General features: G+C 44.9%; 1 protein-coding gene across 1 annotated transcript in view; it reads right to left on the bottom strand.

The window, feature by feature from the left end:
* Ephb1 (EPH receptor B1) overlaps positions 1-16,966 on the bottom strand; it is a 451,676-nt gene that overhangs the window by 290,070 nt on the left and 144,640 nt on the right. The window contains exon 3 of the mRNA XM_052187529.1: positions 5,465-6,146. Within this exon, the coding sequence (XP_052043489.1) occupies positions 5,465-6,146 (682 nt within the window). The remainder of the gene's footprint in view (positions 1-5,464; positions 6,147-16,966) is intronic.

Here is a 16,966-nt window from a genome sequence, read left to right as displayed (position 1 = left end):
AAGAGCCCTGGTAGCATCCATGGTGATGGCCGGACTTGAGAGTTCTCGGTTGTGCTGGCTGGTTTTGTGTGTCAACTTGACACAGGCTCATGTTATCACAGAGAAGGGAGCTTCATTTGAGGAAGTGCCTCCATGAGATCCAGCTGTGGGGCATTTTCTCAATTAGTGATCAAGTGGGGAGGGTCTAGCCCCTTGTGGGTGGTACCATCCCTGGGCTGGTGTTCTTGGGTTCTATAAGAGAGCAGGCTGAGCAAGCTAGTGGAAGCAAGCCACTAAGAAACATCCCTCCATGGCCTCTGCATTAGCTCCTGCTTCCTGACCTGCTTGAGTTCCAGTCCTGACCTCCTTTGGTGATCAACAGCAGTTTGGAAGTGTAAGCGGAATAAACCCTTTCCTCCCCAACGTGCTTCCTGGTCATGATGTGTGTGTGGGAATAGAAACCCTGACTAAGACACCAGCAAAAGCTACAAAGCTTCCCAGGTACTCAGCCTCAAAACTAGTTTCAAGCCTGAGAAAGGAATGGGCTTTCGAAAGGCGTGGCCCTGTCTGCTACTAGGAGCAGTACAAGCTACTCCCTAGTATTCTTGGAGATTTGGGTACCAAGTAGCTTGGGTACCAAGAATAAAAAAAACATTTATTCTTTTCTGTAACTTTTGGGCAGTCAGCTTCCTGCCCCTTCCTCACCTACTCAGAATTCCTCTGGGGTTTCTTATCAGCTAGACCACCTAGTCGATTAGCCTCTGGCCTACAGACCCATCTATTAAGGTTGGAATCCTTCTCTGGGTACCATAATTCACTACCTTTTGCCATAGGTCAAGGCACTTGGGACAGACAGGAACGTGGGCAAAAAGAAATGATAGGCAGGGGCTGGAGAGATAGCTCAGCGGTTAAGAGCACTGACTGCTTTTCCAAAGGTCCTGAGTTCAAATCCCAGCAACCACATGGTGGCTCACAACCATCTGTAATGAGATCTGACACCCTCTTCTGGTGGGTCTGGAGACAACTACAGTGTACTTACATATAATAAATAAATAAATTTAAAAAAAAAAAGACTAACTTTTTAAAAAAAAAAAAAAAAAAGAAAGAAATGATAGGCAGGGCTGTGTATTTTAGTTTTTTGAGTTACATTCCACCACCACCATCACCTAATGCCCCAGGCCTGAAAACAAGTTCATGAGGCAGATCCTTCTGGAAGCTTTAGGGAATGTTTGCAAAGTCAATCCTTCAGAGACTTCTCTAGGGTAGAAAAATAGCCTCCAACTAGGGCCTGCTCTGGAAATCATGGACATCCAGAAGGTATGTTACAACCTGATGCTTTGACAGCATCAGGGATCTGCTCCTAGTAGGCCTTTAAGAAGGATTATCAGTTCCAGCCCCGTGCTGGTTAGTTTTTGCCAACCTGATACAAACCTGGTCACATTTGAGAAGGCAGAATCGCAGTTGAGGAACTGCCTCCATCAGACTAGCCTGCAGGCAAGTCTGTAGGGGCATTGTCTTGATTACTGATTGGTGTGGGAGGTCCCAGCTCACTGGGGGATGAGCCATCCCTGAACAGGTAGGTGGCCTAAGAATACAAGCTGGGTGAGTCATAGGATGCCAATAAGTGGTATTCCACCATGGCCTTGGCATTTAGGTTTTGGTTTAAGCTCCTACCTTGATTTCCCCCTGTAATGAGCTATAATTGGGAGTCACAAGCTGAGATACAATGCCCTCGAGTTGCTTTTGGTCATGGTGTTTGTTCTATCTCAGCATCAGGAATCCTAACGAAGACACAGTCCCACCAGTTTCCCCTTAGGCTAACCGTAGCCAATGTAGCATTTTAAGGGCTGCTCCACACCCGCTCATGGCCTGCCTGGCACAGGAAGAGCAAGTCTGCATGGGGCCCACACAAAGACTCGCTTCACCACCAACTTCAGCAGGGGGAATGTGGCACAAAGAGAGAAAGCTGTGCTTTCTTGTCAAATCCCTAAGCTATGAGCACATGACCTACAGTTGAAATAGACAAGCCACCTTCCAAGTAATTAATTTCTATTGATTGACACATGATGAAGTCAGAGTCGATGGGGGTGGGGGGGATCAACATGCCCATGCACTTCGGTATGATGGGCTTAGCCTGTGTGTGTGTGTGTGTGTGTGTGTGTGTGTGTGTGTGTGTACAGAAAGGATGAGGCAGAGGCAGGCCCTTAGCACAGAACCCTCTAGATCAGTGGTTCTCAAGCGTCCTAATCTGAGACCTTTTAATACAGTTCCTCATGTGATGGTAATCCCCCCCCCAGTCATAAAATTACTTTTGTCGCAACTTCATAACTGTAATTTTGCTTCTGGTATGGCTTGCAATGTAAATATCTGTTTTCCCATGGTCTGAGGTGACCCTGGTGAAAGGGTGTTCGACCCCCAGGTTGAGAATCACTGTACTAGAACGCCATGCTAAGAGTCACATGACAACACACAAGTTCTACCGCCCTGCCTCTGCCTGCTGTCCTCCCTGTCCTGGTCTCATGTTCTCCCTCTCCACAACAGGAACAGCTCTGGGCCAGGACTGCTCTTGGCTGGCTGGGCTATCTAATTGGTCTCCAGGTGCCTCTCTGCACAATGCAGTGACTAGTCACCAAGAATTTGACAGATACATGGCTTTAGCAGATAGAAAGTGAAAGCAAGAGAATATGGTTCCTTGCCCATCATTAAAAAAGGGGAGGGGGAGAAAAAAAGTAACCAGAAAGCAAAAAGGATACTGTTTCTACAGCCACTCTATAGATTTTATACATTCCAAGTCTCAGATGCAAATATGGGGGGTTGGTACATGGTGAGTACCACATTACTATCAGGCTCCCCCACCCTCCAGTGAGATTCAAGCAACAAGAATCTCCAGGCTGTGTCAGGACAGAGTAGCTGTTGGGCCTTCATTGCCTTTCACCTACAGTCTTTGCCATTCACCATTCTCCCCATCCTGTTCCCATGAGTACTGAGAGTCTGAGGCTGCGAAGCCTAGAATTGACATGAAGGACCCCAGTGCCTACCTGGCAACATAGTATGTTCTCATAAGGTGGCTGGAGACCTCCCTTTGAAAACACAGAGGACCAGCCTCAAGTTTCTACTCATACTTCCTATCCCAAGGGTACAGCACCCTTCCAAAATCCCCATCTACATAGAGTTTACCCTTATTTACCAGACAACCCTCTGTGAACCCTGGACAGAGAGATTCAGCTCTGTCATCAGAGTTCTGATACCAACTATTGAGGGGATACAAATTTCAATCTCCTGAAGCAGATGACAGGTTTCTTTTGGTCCCCAAAGCTTAGCCAGGCTTTGGAGCCAGAGAAACCATGCTATTACCCAACTGATCACTCTACACTCTCAGAGATGTCGCCACAATGTAGCCGCCTGTGCAGTGAGGATGCCCTGCTCCCCCTCCCCCTTTTCCTCCATCCTCCAATGAGTTTACAATAAGTGGTTACATGTAAAATCTAACCGTGTTCACAACAGTCAGAGATTAGTAACATTCACGGAAGCCCACAAGGGCGGTTTGAGCCAGGCAGGAAGAATGAAAAGAAAGGACTTGCATTTACATATTTGTCCCCATGGGCCCTCGCAAAACAACCATGAGAGGTGACTGACAAGCAGTGTGGACAGTCGAGCCCCCCAAAAGAGTAACGTTCCAATTAGTCCAAAGAAACCAGAGCCTGTTTCCCAGAGTCCCAATTAAATCAGAACCAATCAATGCTTGCTCCCATCCTTGCCATTCTGCTCAGGAAATAATGAGAAAAATGAGAGGGGCCCCGCCAGCAACTTTGGTGTGGCAGTCCTTTGAAACCAGAGAAATGCACTCAGCATGGTTTGTGAGCAAGCCCAGTTGGTGCTGCACCTGTGCCTTTAAGACAGCCCGGTGTCTTGGTCGCCACTCAGATCCTGAGGAATGCCAAAGAGGGTGCCCCCGCCCCACCCCCAACCTGTGGGACACAGAGGAGCTCTGTGGGACCAGACCCCGCTGGTCCTAAAACTGTCTGTGTTGATTCATCACTGGCTCTGGCGTGCTCTCCCCTCTGTTTCCACGCCATCCATCATGGGTCCCAGAACCAAGAAATCCAATAAAGACACAAAGGCACAGCTCTGTGTTCCCAGCAGGCCCCAGAAAGGCTGTGTGAAGGCTCCAGCCCAGGCAATTAGCTGAATCCATAGGATCGCGGGTTGATAGGTTTTCAAAATCCCTTGCCAGGCATTTCACAGGCAGGTGTTTGAGGAAGGAAGGAAGGAAGGAAGAAAGGAAGAAAAGAAGGAAGGAAGGAAGGAAGGAAGGAAGGAAGGAAGGAAGGAAGGAAGGAAGGAAGGAAGGAAGGAAGGAAGGAAGGAAGGAAGGAAGGAGAGAAGGAAAGAAGGAAAGAAGGAAAGAAGGAAAGAAGGAAAGAAGGAAACAGACAGGGGCTGGCTGGGTGCTCCAGTTGTGCCAGGGAACAACCAGGAAGGAAGGCGCTTTCAGGAGACTTGTGATAGAGAAGGAGCTAATTTTTTCCCCAAGGTACAAAAGAGAGGGGGCAATCCTTGAGTCGTGATACAATAAAAATCACATCCAGGCCTTCTTTAAACAATCCAAACTTTTGAAGGTCATAAGCAAGATTTAATAATGGAACTCACCTTCGCTTCTGGATCAGCCTATATTGGGCTCTAACATAGGCTTAGACAAGACAGGAATATCAGGCTTCTAGAATCTTCCACTCATTCCCAGACCAAACTGGAGTCGGGTCAGCTTATTTGCTGTCACACATGGGACAAAGGAAATGTAGGGTTCGGAGATCTACAGTGAACGTATGAAACCTTAAGCCTGCAGTCTGAAAAGTTTGCATCAGTTTGTCCCACTCAGAAACAAAGGATCCTCCACACAGGGAATGCTCCCATCCCTGTCCCGGTAGCTTCATCTCCTTCCAGGACCTGGCATTGCGCCCCTGGAGAAAGACAGCCAAGCCAGAGGGCTTTGAGTTAATGAGCTACATGGCTTCAGTACCAAGTTCAAGGCTGTGGGAGCTGGCTTGAAATGAACTAAAATATTTTCCAAATTCAGTCACTTCTCAATTACCCTTGAGTGAACTGTCCATGACAACCCAAATATGCCCTGCCCCCCAGAGCTTGAGGCTGATGGAAGATGCATAGTGTGTGTGTGTGTGTGTGTGTGTGTGTGTGTGTGTGCATGTGTGTGTTCCCAAAGTAAATACAAACAAGCAATTATTGAATAATTTGTCACTGTCTGGAATTTTTCTCCATCCCTTTCCCCACACATGCATACAGACAGTTGGTCATAATTGGAAAATCATCAGGCACAGGGAATGTTGGGGACCGAGGTTCTTCTGAGATTTATAATAAGCTAGTAGGCTCTCTCTTCTCCTGAGTGACCCAGAATTAGAAATAGGAAAATTGTGATCTTGGATCTCCCCCAGTGGGATGGAGGCAGACACTCAAGGAGCCCCAGGCTTACCCTTGCAGGACACGCTGTTCTCAGGTTCATAGCCAGGCTTACAGGTGCAGCGTCCAATGGGCACCATCCACTCTCCATCCCCGTTGCAGTAGAGTTTTATGGGCACATCCACTTCTTCTGCATTAGGGATGCATGTGCCCCGAGCAATCACCAGAGAAGTGCTCTCTGCTCCTGTCATGGTTTCTGGGAACACTGCAAAATTCTGCACGATGCTGGGACACTTTTTGAAGAAGACACGGACAGAAAGGAGAGACATACAGGCTCCGTAATCCTGAAAAGCGAGGTAAAAACCGTTCCTAGTAAGAGGTCCAAAGCTCCTGACTTCTGTGTTGACCTTCATCAACCTTCCCCCAAAATCCACCTGGGAGAAGCTCTCATCTGCAGCAATGGTGTCCACTTTGAGGTAGGGGGCTTCGGACCAGAAGGCTGACTTCTTGGTGGCAATGACAGAGTCAGTCTCATAGTAGTACAAGTTGAAGGTTTCCTTGCAGGAGCCTGGGACATTTGGAAGGCTGCTGCAGTCCCTCACAGTGAAGCGCATCTCTGTATAGATGCGATGGGCGCCCCGTCTGTTGATAAAGGTGGTAAGAAGCCAGTTGTTCTGGTTGGGTTCGAAGACGTTGCACACTTGGTAAGTACGGATCGTGTTCAGGTTTTCATCATAGCCACTGACTTCTTCCCACTGTCCCAAGTAGGCCACAGGCACACACATGCAAAATCAGAATGGAGAGAGTGAGAAGACAATAGTCAATACAGAAGAGCAGCTCAGAGACTTGGAGGGGCTTTAAGAGCTCACCAGCCCCACAGCTCCCATTGAACAAACGAGCTCATATCACCAAGTCTGCACTTCAAAACTTTCCTGATATTCGGAGTCACAGTTTTCTACCATCCACCAAACACAATACATTTAATTGCAGAAACCATTCATTCTGCCATCAAACTTGGAAATCTCATGCTGTGGCTATCCTTCACTGTGCCTCGTTGACAGCAGAAACCATACTCTTCACTACCAACAGCTTCTTCTACCCTATCAATTAGAGATCTAGTTATAAGAGGACATCTCCATCTGTGAGCCTAATATTTTTATTGTGGCAAAATTCATTTATATACCTCTGTAAAGCACATGAAGGGAAATGTTTATTTTATTTGGTTTGGTTTGGTTTTTCATGTTTCTCAATAAACTTAGATTCTCAGAACCTTTTGTGGTACAACAGAAATCTCTTTGAAAGAGCTAGACTGTAAAACTGTATGGAGGATACTAAGATACTCTTAAATGAAGTTAATTCAGCTCAGTATTGTGGAAAACTCAAGCTAAGATGTGATGCAGGAGCAAAGCTAGAAGCAATGTTACTTAGAAAGGAAGGACCATTGCTTACTCCAGGAGAGACCGCCATGATTCCTACTGGAAAAGAGAACTCATATTTCAGAATCTTTATGCATCAGAGGAAGAGTAAGGAACAGCAGTTTATCTCACACCCTTCACAAGTCCCACAACTCAGTTCGGTTATCTCCAGTTCTTGGCTAATAAGACACCATGCAAGTCCTCCACGTACCTAGCTATAGGAGGAGGTGTATGGGAAGGATCGTGCTTTGAAAAGCCTACGATTTCTAGAAGGCAATTTTTGCCACAAGGAAGTTGATAAGTGAAGGAGTCATTTTCCCCCTTGGGCTACAAAAGGAGACACATGGCGTCAAGGGTCAAGGGGACAAAAGGAGCACATCTAGAAAGCTGACCTACATACACATCCAGGCTTACTGAGCTCTTTTAGCCCTCCCCCAGAGTACCAATTCCTGCACCAACCAGAGTCTCTGGTAAGTTCCTTCCAGAAACCCTTGAGGGCCAAAGGTCCATCTTGATTTGCTTCCTAGATAAAGTCTCAGTCCTCCCATAAGGAAGCCAACACCCCACCTGTTATGTGATTATGCCACCCCCTCCCTCCTCTCTCAGTGCTTAGACTGATCTTGAACCTGCTATGTAGCTACTCTTGCTACCACCTCCCCAAAGGTATTCCAGGACCTGCCACCAAGGTTTATGTCGTGCTGGGGGTCAAACTCTGGCCTTTCTTCAGGCTAGGCAAGCACTCGGCTAACTGAATCACACCCCCAACTTGCTGCAATCACTCTTATGGCCTCCAGCGCCTCTTCTTGCTCAACTTGTAAAGTCAAGACTTTAACATTGCCAAAGTTGCAAGTGTCTTCCCCCTCCAAGCTCCATCTGTATGCTGTGCATTTGACCTAGGATGCCTTTTTCTGGACTTTGCTGGAGTAAATGCAACTCTGAAAAACCTCACAGCTTCCAGCTCATACTGCCCAGACTGGACAGTTCAACCCCTCCTGGCACTTGCTCTACCTTTTCTCCGTCTGTATGAATTTAGACACACTGACCCTGAAGCATCCCACACAAGGGACACTTAGCATCTGGACAGTATCAGAACAGATATTGTGCACACATGAGGATATATGCCTGTTCTCATGTCCAGTGTCAGGGCCACCAGCTGAATAAAAGCTCTGCTCCATAGCTCATGTGCAATATAAATCCACACTGTCAAACCTCACCTGGGCTTTGCTTAATTTCTTATTGATCTCTGGATGTAGAGGAGCCCTAGTTGTTGTTTTTTTTTTTCCTTCTTAAAGACTGTGTTATGTTCTATTTAAATGTGTTTGTGGAAGCCTGGTTCTGCTTGACTGGGTTTTGGAAACCAGAAAACAAATAGATGAGGGAGAAGTGGCTGACGGCATTTCAGATGGCTTTCAGGCCTCCCTCCCTTCCCAGTGCTGTTCTGAAACATTTCCCCTGCTGTCCTGACAAGACTTTGGAAGAAAGGGTGGTTTTCTTTTACTGTTCTGCAATTGGTTAAACCCAGCAGGTCTCATGATCCATTGTTCTAGCAGAGTCTCCACATAAATGCTGGGCCCCCGTGGGTGAGGCCCAGGTGAAGCACATGACCCCATTCAGAGCAGAGAACTGCTCATATCCAGAGCCTCTGGCCACGCAACACTAATGCAGCTCTGACTGGGAAAGGAAGTCCTACCAACCAGGCTCACCTGAGCGCCAAGGCCATTACCACTGATGGTCCTGTGACAAACAATAAGGATTTCACTCAGCAGAGCTAGGATATTGAGAACATTCTTCTTCGCCAATGACACACTGATTAGCATTGTAAGGCCCAACAGAGGTAATCGGTTCAGACATTAACCTCTCTGGGCCTCAGTTTTCTCATCTGTAAAATGAGGAATCATACTGGGTGACCTCAAGTTGTAAAATTCTACAGATCTAATTGATTCCGTGACAGCTCCTGAGGGAACAATCAAATCAAATTAGAGAGGATAGAGCTGTATATTCAAAAGGAAAGAGTAGAAAGAAATGGAGAGAAGGGAAAACAGCTCCCTGTGGTTTGGGAGGGGAAGGAGGCTACAACTACAGAGCCAGTCATTAATTTCCATTCTTCTCCTGTCAGCTACTGCTGTGGGGGTGGGGAACGGAAGAGAGAAGACAGGGCTAGAGGAGAAACAAATGCCTTGGAGGGTAAGTAGTAATTATGATGGGGAGGGCCTGAAAGAAAGAGAAGATTTTGGCTCATGGAGACAGACTAGGATGGGCTGGCGTTCCCAGCAGGGAGGGCCAAACATTGTTATTTGTTGATGATACATGGTATCAGTCTCAAAGCTTTATTGCAAAACCTTACTCATTCATCAGTGGAAAATGTTTCTGAACACTAGTGTTATGCCACACATTTCATTAGCCACCAGGGATACAGCAATGCAAAGCTTAGGACCGAGAAACAGACACAGAAATTAGTGCATTATCAAAATAACTAAGTAAGTACAATTGTGCTAATTAATGAGAGGTTAAGAGGTGCCCAGAAAGGGGATGTATATGAATCAGGAAAAGTCTTCCAAAAGGGTCTCCAAGAGGACGGAGAGGGGAGTTGGCTGGGAGAAGGGTGTATATTCTAGAGACAGAAATAGGCAGGGTATCTGTGCCCTAGGGCACACTAACACAAAAGCTCTGAGGTAGAAAAAAGCAAGCTGGTGTCATCCAGGGGTGAGGTTCATAGAAATAGTAGAAGTGGCAGAGATTAAAATGAAGGGAAGGCAGGACAGGGTGAGAAGTGTGGGCTCCAACCTGACTCTAGAAAACATAGATGCGATCCAGAGACCACAGGGGACCAAAGTTGAATGTTTAGAAGCTATCTCAAAGTAGAAAATAGGCTGGAGGGAGGAACAATTAGAGATCACTGACATCCAGGTACAAAAGAAGATGGGATCAAGGGAGGAGACCTGCAGAGACAGGAGAGGTATTTTAGGGAGACTCTCACTCGTAGTGAATAGACCAGATCCAAGGGTCCACGTGCCCCATGAGCATCTTTTCACGCTATTTTTGACAGTCTACGATCTTTAGAAATGCTGGTTTTCCTTTACCTTCCCTTTAAAAAGCCTAAGGTTTTTAGGGATCTTGAATAGTCTGCCTGAAGAGATACTCAACTTCCTTTTCAGGACCAGTTTTTGTTACCAAGAACCTGTACTGCCCAAGGACAGATTTACACAAGTTCTCTATTCTGTGGCAACTTCCCAGCCTCTACTCCTGAGCCCCTCCTGTGTTTTTCCCCTCTGTTTTCCTCTCCTCCCACTAAACAGCAGCAACATACCACAGTTAGCTTGCCAGACTGGCATTAAAGAGATAATAGCACCAAGTCTTGCTTAGGAAGTGGCTGAAAAGATACCAGAAAGTAGAAACGGACAGCATCTTATTAAATTTGATGCAGTTGTGTCTCTCGGCACTGACAACATTAACCTAAACTCAAATCAGTGGAAAGAGAAATCTGTGCCGACCCTTTTGTTGGTGGTAGTTAAAAAATAAAAGTTTAAAGATACTACATTTGCAATGATATTGGAGATTAGAGATAAAAATTGTGATACTCAGGAAGGAGAGACAGTTAAGAGCTCTTATTACACTGGCAGAAAACCAGGACTCAATTCCCAGAACCAGCATAGCTGCTCACAAACCATCCATAACTCCAGTTCTAGGAAATGTGATGCCCTCTTCTGCCCCCCCCCCCCCGCCCTCGCACTGACACACGTGTGATGCACATACATACATGCAGGCAAACACAAGAACTAAAAAGAAATCTTGAAGAAAAAATTCTGATATACAGCTGGAGACATGGCTCAGTGGTTAAGAGCACTGACTGCTCTTTCAGAGGTCCTGTGTTCAATTCCCAGCAACCACATGGTGGCTCACAACCATCTGTGATGGGATCTGATGTTCTCTTCTGGTGTGTCTGAAGTCAGCTGCAGTGTACTCATTTATAAACATTAATTAAATATTTTCAAAAAAAATCAGAAATGTACATAGTCACTCGAGCCATTACCACCTTCAGAGGTAACCGTGCCTCTGAAGATCACTCTTAGTAAACCTTCCCTGGATCTTCTGTCAGGGACCTCAGGGAGCTTTGCACAGCTATGATGGAGTGAAGAGCCATTCATCGTGATCAAATTTTTCTCTAACCATTTTTAAAAATCCTGTTTGTGGAGCTGGAGCATGCTTCTTATCTCACTGCATGTCAACTTCTTTATACCCAGCCCTCTTCTTGGATCTCTCAATTTAATTGTTTAATGTGACTGAAGACCTTTGCTAATATTCATCAAGTGTTAATAATCATCAAATGCATAAACAAAGTACGATGTTTCCACACAATAGAATATAATTTGGAACAAAAGTGGAGTAAAGAACTGATACATATAGAACAGGACTGAATCCCAAAAACATTCTGTCAAGTGAAGGCAACTATGTGCCTCATAAGGCCATATTATGTATGACATCATATATGACATTATATATGATATTATATACTATATGTTATGCTATATATTAATTGTATTAATTATTAAATATTATATATTATAATTAATATATTAATTATATGTTATTATACATTGTACATTGTATATTGTATATTACTGTATATTATATATTAGACTCTATACATGATATAGTCAGAAGAGTCAAGTAAACAAACAAACAAACAGAAAAGTATTTTTGCCTGAGCCTGGGGAGTCGACTGGGGAATAACTGCAAACAAGTACTCAGAATCGTCTTTTCTGGGTTGATAGGAATGTTCTGAGATAGGACTACGATGATATCAAACTTAGAAAATTTACTAAAGTAATTTAACTATATTCCTCACATGAGTACTTTTATAGAATATGAATAAAAACATCACTACAGCTAAAAACAAACTTCATTCTCTTGTGCACTCTCAACAATGTGGACTTGGTCTGTGATTCACAAATACCATACCCATAGCAGCTCTGTTTATCAGTACCCAATGGGTCAGCACCCTGTATGAAATGACTCACTCTCTCCTCGCTCCCCCCCTCTCCCACACACACACACACACACACACACACACACACACACACACAATTATGGTTAAAGTTTCTAGGTATACAAGAACCAAAAATTAACACAAAATCAGCATGTAATGAATTGAAAATGTCTCTGGCAAAGCTCAACATACTGTGGCACATGGCTTGTCAGCTGCTTTGATTTTGTACACACAATATGCACACTTCATTCTGCACATGTCAGACCACCCGAGGCCAACAAATTGAAACACCTCGGCTCAGATTGGAGCCAATCATATTCTCTAAATAGTGTTTTTATTGTACGTGAGAGTGTTATGCACTGTATTAATTAAAGCATGATGGTTTAATTACAGAAAACAAAGACTTAATATTTTCCTACTGTCACTCCTAGCATGCACCAGTATATCTTTGGATTCTATTGCGTTAGGATGTTTAATTTTTAAAACTGCTACTTGAGTTGCTGACTTGAGTTTCATTTTTTTAAAATATCATTAAGTGAACTTGGACTTGTGATTGGAGCAGAATTTCCTATAACTTCTGAAATGGCCCTAAATATACATCTGCAATTTGGTACTCTGAATTTAAGCAAACCAGTGTTCTCAGCGCTATGCAATCATAAATGCAAAACACTGATAACCTTGAAATACTGAAGATACTGCATGATCTGCAGAATCCAGTATTTAGTCAAGAGTTAATTCTTCATCTATAAAATATGCAAGTATTCATATCTCATTAGTGTGTAAATTTGTCTTCAATAAATAGTATACATTTGTCTTGAATAAATGGTATAAATGACAAAGAGTTACTTTAAATATTTTTTTGTGTGATTCAGTATCAGTAATTTTTAGGCCTTTGAACACAGGGTTACGTACTTTTCTAGGACAAATGGTATAGTAAGCAGAAGTCCAAGAAATTCTATTCTAATCCAAGTGGCAACTATTCCTTCAGTCTGTTTCTTGATAGACCAAAAAAAAAAAAAAAAATGCTAAAATGGAGCCAAACACAGCATCTAGAGAGGGTGCGGGTGGCCAAGGAGACATCCCTGTCACTGACACCCGAGGAGTACTTAAAAGTGTTCCAAAGACAGGGTGAGACTCTTGGCTTCAGAACCTCATCCCAAAATGTGATTTCCACCCTGGAGGCTAGTCAGGCCATCACCAGGCCAGCCATGTTCACCAAATCCAATCCCAGTTGACCATTCTTGCAGAATGCTATTTCTCCCAACTGGCCTTGCTCTGGCACTCGCAGAGCTACTGTGCCAGGGAAGGGGGCTCCGTGGCCTGCCTCCTTTCTGTTTGCTTTATCATCACCACTGCTGTTGTTCTGTCAGAAAACAATTACAACAGATAAGACAAGAGATGTGAAAGGCCTGACCCAAGAGCACTTCCTGTCACACCTAGGCCCAGAAGCCATGCCCGTTCCCTGGTATTATAGACCCATGCAGCCAGGGTTGTGAAAACTTTTTCTAAGGCAAATGGTATTACAAGCAGAAGTCTGAGGAACTCTATTCTGAACCAAGTGACAACTATACCTTCAGTCTACCTTGTTTCTGGATGGACAAATGATGGTAAAATGGAGGCAAAGAGAATGCAGGTGTTGCTGAAGTTCTGACAGACCCTAAGCCATCACCTATTCTACCTTCTTCAAAACCATCTGATCAACCGCACAAAGCCAAATCATGGCAGACCTGGCTGGACACCATTTAAGAGGGACAAGATCTTTTAACAAGTGGACAGACTAAGGACATTCTGTAACACAAGTCAGATGCATGTCGGGACTGACCAAGGAGTCTCAGACCTCACTTACTCTCCATGATGCTATCCACAGCTTAAATCTGGATGGTGATCCGTTTTCAGAATGCTTCCCGCATGGGTGAGTTTATTCCACGCAATTTAACATTTGGTAATACACTCTTTCCAACCAGTCTTTAATTGCTTTGTGTACGTGACTTTGAAGTCCGCTACTAAGCTGTGCGCTCCTTGAAAGGAGATTATGCTTTGACTAATTTGTTAGTTCATTTCCACAAGCAACATCATTCTACTCACGGAGCATCACACCACCGCTGCCATGCAACAGACAATATCCGGGAATGTCTAGGACACTTATTTCATTTTTGTATCCTAGATGACCTTACCCACATGCAAGGATTACAGCTTCCTAGTGCTCAGACTTTTGTAACAGGATGTTTGCTGGACATTACCTACCGACACCTGGAACTCCCCTTGCTCTCTGAAATTCCATGTCCACAGTTACAAATTCCATATGCCTAGGAAGAACCTTGTGCTTTTCTTTCTCCATGTGTGTCATTTCTGCTAATCACAGAGGACTAGCTACCAAATCTTTCTTCTCTTCTCTCCTTGGTGATGCCTATATCCAGTGCACTCTTCTATCCCCCTTTCCACCATTGACTCTTCTCTCCCTTCCCAATGACTTTTCCAGCCACTCTTTGAACTCTTCTAACCCTATGATCTTCTAAAACATGAATCCTTCTCCCCCACGGTCATACCTACGAATGGTTGGAACAGTGTTGAGCACCTCACTGTACTCCTAGTGCCCAGCCCTAAATAAATACTAGATTTCCTGGTGCCAGGAGGTACTGTAAAAGCTACCAAAGAAAGAAAGCAACCAACAGCCTTACATACGTATAAAACGTAGGAATCACAGCTATGACCAGCATGGCATGATAACAATAAGGGTTCCGTAGTTGGATCCATACCTTGGCAGAAACCAACAGCTTTCTAAGTGAACTGACAGCCCCACTCAGCAAGAGGGAAACAGGCCTGGAACTGGAAACCTAGCCAACTACCCAGGGCAAATGAAGTCATGGATCTTGGAGGAGAGCCTGCAACTACTACTTTACTAAACCAGCATAATCCCTAACTACACTCTAAATATTTATCTTTATTCCCACAGATAAGTGTAGTCCTCACCCTTCATTAAGAAAACTTCTTTTATAACAGAAGGGGACCATTACAGAAAAACCACAATCAATCAAAATGCAGAGTTGTGAAGCCCAGTCCCAAATGGCATATTTACAACACAACTCCAGCACCCAACACTCAGTGATTACTGTGGAAGAAGCAGCAGAAAGACTGCACGAGCCAGAACAGGGAGTTTCTTTGGATACCGTGTCTTCTGGAAATGTCAGAAATTCCATCGAGTCTCAACAATGTGTCTGCCTAAACATGACTTGAACAAGGAAGACACCAACTGTTAAACTAACAAGAGGGAAAGTTTATAAAGCCTCAACCCTACCCAAAGAACTGCACTCAACTAAGAAAGGCTGAAGGCCAGAGAAAGAATCTTCCCCACGAAGAGCATACCAGCTGGTTAGATAATGCCTAATGGTCAGTCCTGAAAAGACATGTGCATACAAGGAAAACTGCATACTTGAGCGACTGAGCAGATCAACAATTCAAGAAAAGAGGGCATGAATTTGAAAGGGAACAGGAGGGTAAGCACACAGGAGGGTTTCTGGGAGGGAAATGACATAATCTTATTGTAATCTCAAACAACAAAAGAATTATTTTAAAAGATTCTGCAAGTCAGAGGCAATGAGTGCGTCTGTACTGTGTTCTGCCTCCTGGGCCATGGGTCCTTACTGTGAAAGACTTCAGTGCTAAATAGGGAGAAGAAACAATCCACCTTGCACATCACAGACTAGTAATCGTCTTTCAAAGGGCACTATTATTGATGCAAATGGCTCATCTGTCCTTGAGATAAGCATAATAAAGAAAACAATGACATCCATTAGAAACTACTTGCTCAGGCTTTCAGACTAGGACTTTGATGGATGAGAATGACACCCTTAGGTGCCTGCAAGCTCTGGGTTCCCTGGACCTGCTTCCTGGAACTCTGGAGGGGCTCCCGGGGTACACTTGAACAATGAATATTGACTATTTGCTACTAGGCCTGTGTGTGTGTGTGTGTGTGTGTGTGTGTGTGTGTGTGTGTGTGCGTGCACGTTCATGTGTGAAATGACATCATAACTCATTTCAAGGCTACTGTTATGAGTTCTTCCCACCATTCCTCCTACATTTCCTTCTAGGATGTAGTGGATTTTAATAAATGAGTAATATTTATTAGTCAAAGGTGAAGTTAAGAGGTCTGGGCCATTTCCACACTGCCTGTGAAGACAACCCTAAGCAGAAAGCATTAGGAGTTGAACCTGATCATTAGCCCTTCTTTGAAGCATTCTTTTTAATTTGATATATTCTTTATTTACATTTCAAATGTTGTCTGTCCCCTTTCCTGGTTCCCCCTTCCCCGAAAATCCCATAAGCCATTTCCCCTTCCCCAATCAACCCTCCCCTCCTTCCCTGTCCTGGTATTGCTCTACACTATGGCATTAAGTCTTTCCGGGACCAAGGGTCTCGCCTCCCTTTGGTATCTAACAAAACGGTCCTCTGCTGCCAATGTGTCTGGAGCCATGAGTAAACTCCATGTGTACTCTTTGGTTGATGTTTTTGTCCCTGGGAGCTCTGGGAGTATCGGGTGACTCATATTGCTGTTCCTCCTGTGTTGCTGCAAACCCCTTCAGCTCCTTGGGTCCTTTCTCTAGCTCCACCATTGGGGACCCTGTGCTCACTTCAATGGCTGGCTGAAAGTGTCCCCCTCAGTATTTGTCATGCACTAGGAGAGCCTCCCAGGTGACAGCTGTATCTGGCTCCGGCTCTGGCTCCTGCTCCTGCTCCAGCTCCGGGTCCCGCTCCAGCTCCCGGTCCTGCTCCAGCTCCCACAGCTAAGGCTCCAACGACTCCGACTCCGACTCCGGCTCCGGCTCCGGCTCCGGTCAGCCACCCTCCTCCACTCCCAGAATTCTCACTAACCACCAGGATGCCACAACCTAGCAACTCCATGAACCATGTTTAAAGGCTTGCAGGGAAGGCGCACCCTGAACACTTTTACTTAGGATGGGGATAAGAAACAGCAGATGGCTCAGTCGTTAATGTGCTTGCTGCACAGCCTGAGTACCTGAGTTTGGATCCCCAGCATTCAAAGAAAAAAACCTAGAGCTAGGGAGGCAGAGACAGGCAGTCCCCCGGAGCACACTGGCCTGCCGGTCTAGCTGAAAAGATGAGAGATCCCAGCTTTAATGAGAGACCCTGTCTCAAGACACCTGATATTAGCCAC

This window comes from Apodemus sylvaticus, chromosome 7, assembly GCF_947179515.1.
Source record: "Apodemus sylvaticus chromosome 7, mApoSyl1.1, whole genome shotgun sequence".
Classification (NCBI taxonomy): domain Eukaryota; kingdom Metazoa; phylum Chordata; class Mammalia; order Rodentia; family Muridae; genus Apodemus; species Apodemus sylvaticus.
Note: the sequence above shows the minus strand (reverse complement) of the source record. Positions and strands in the feature narration are given on the sequence as shown.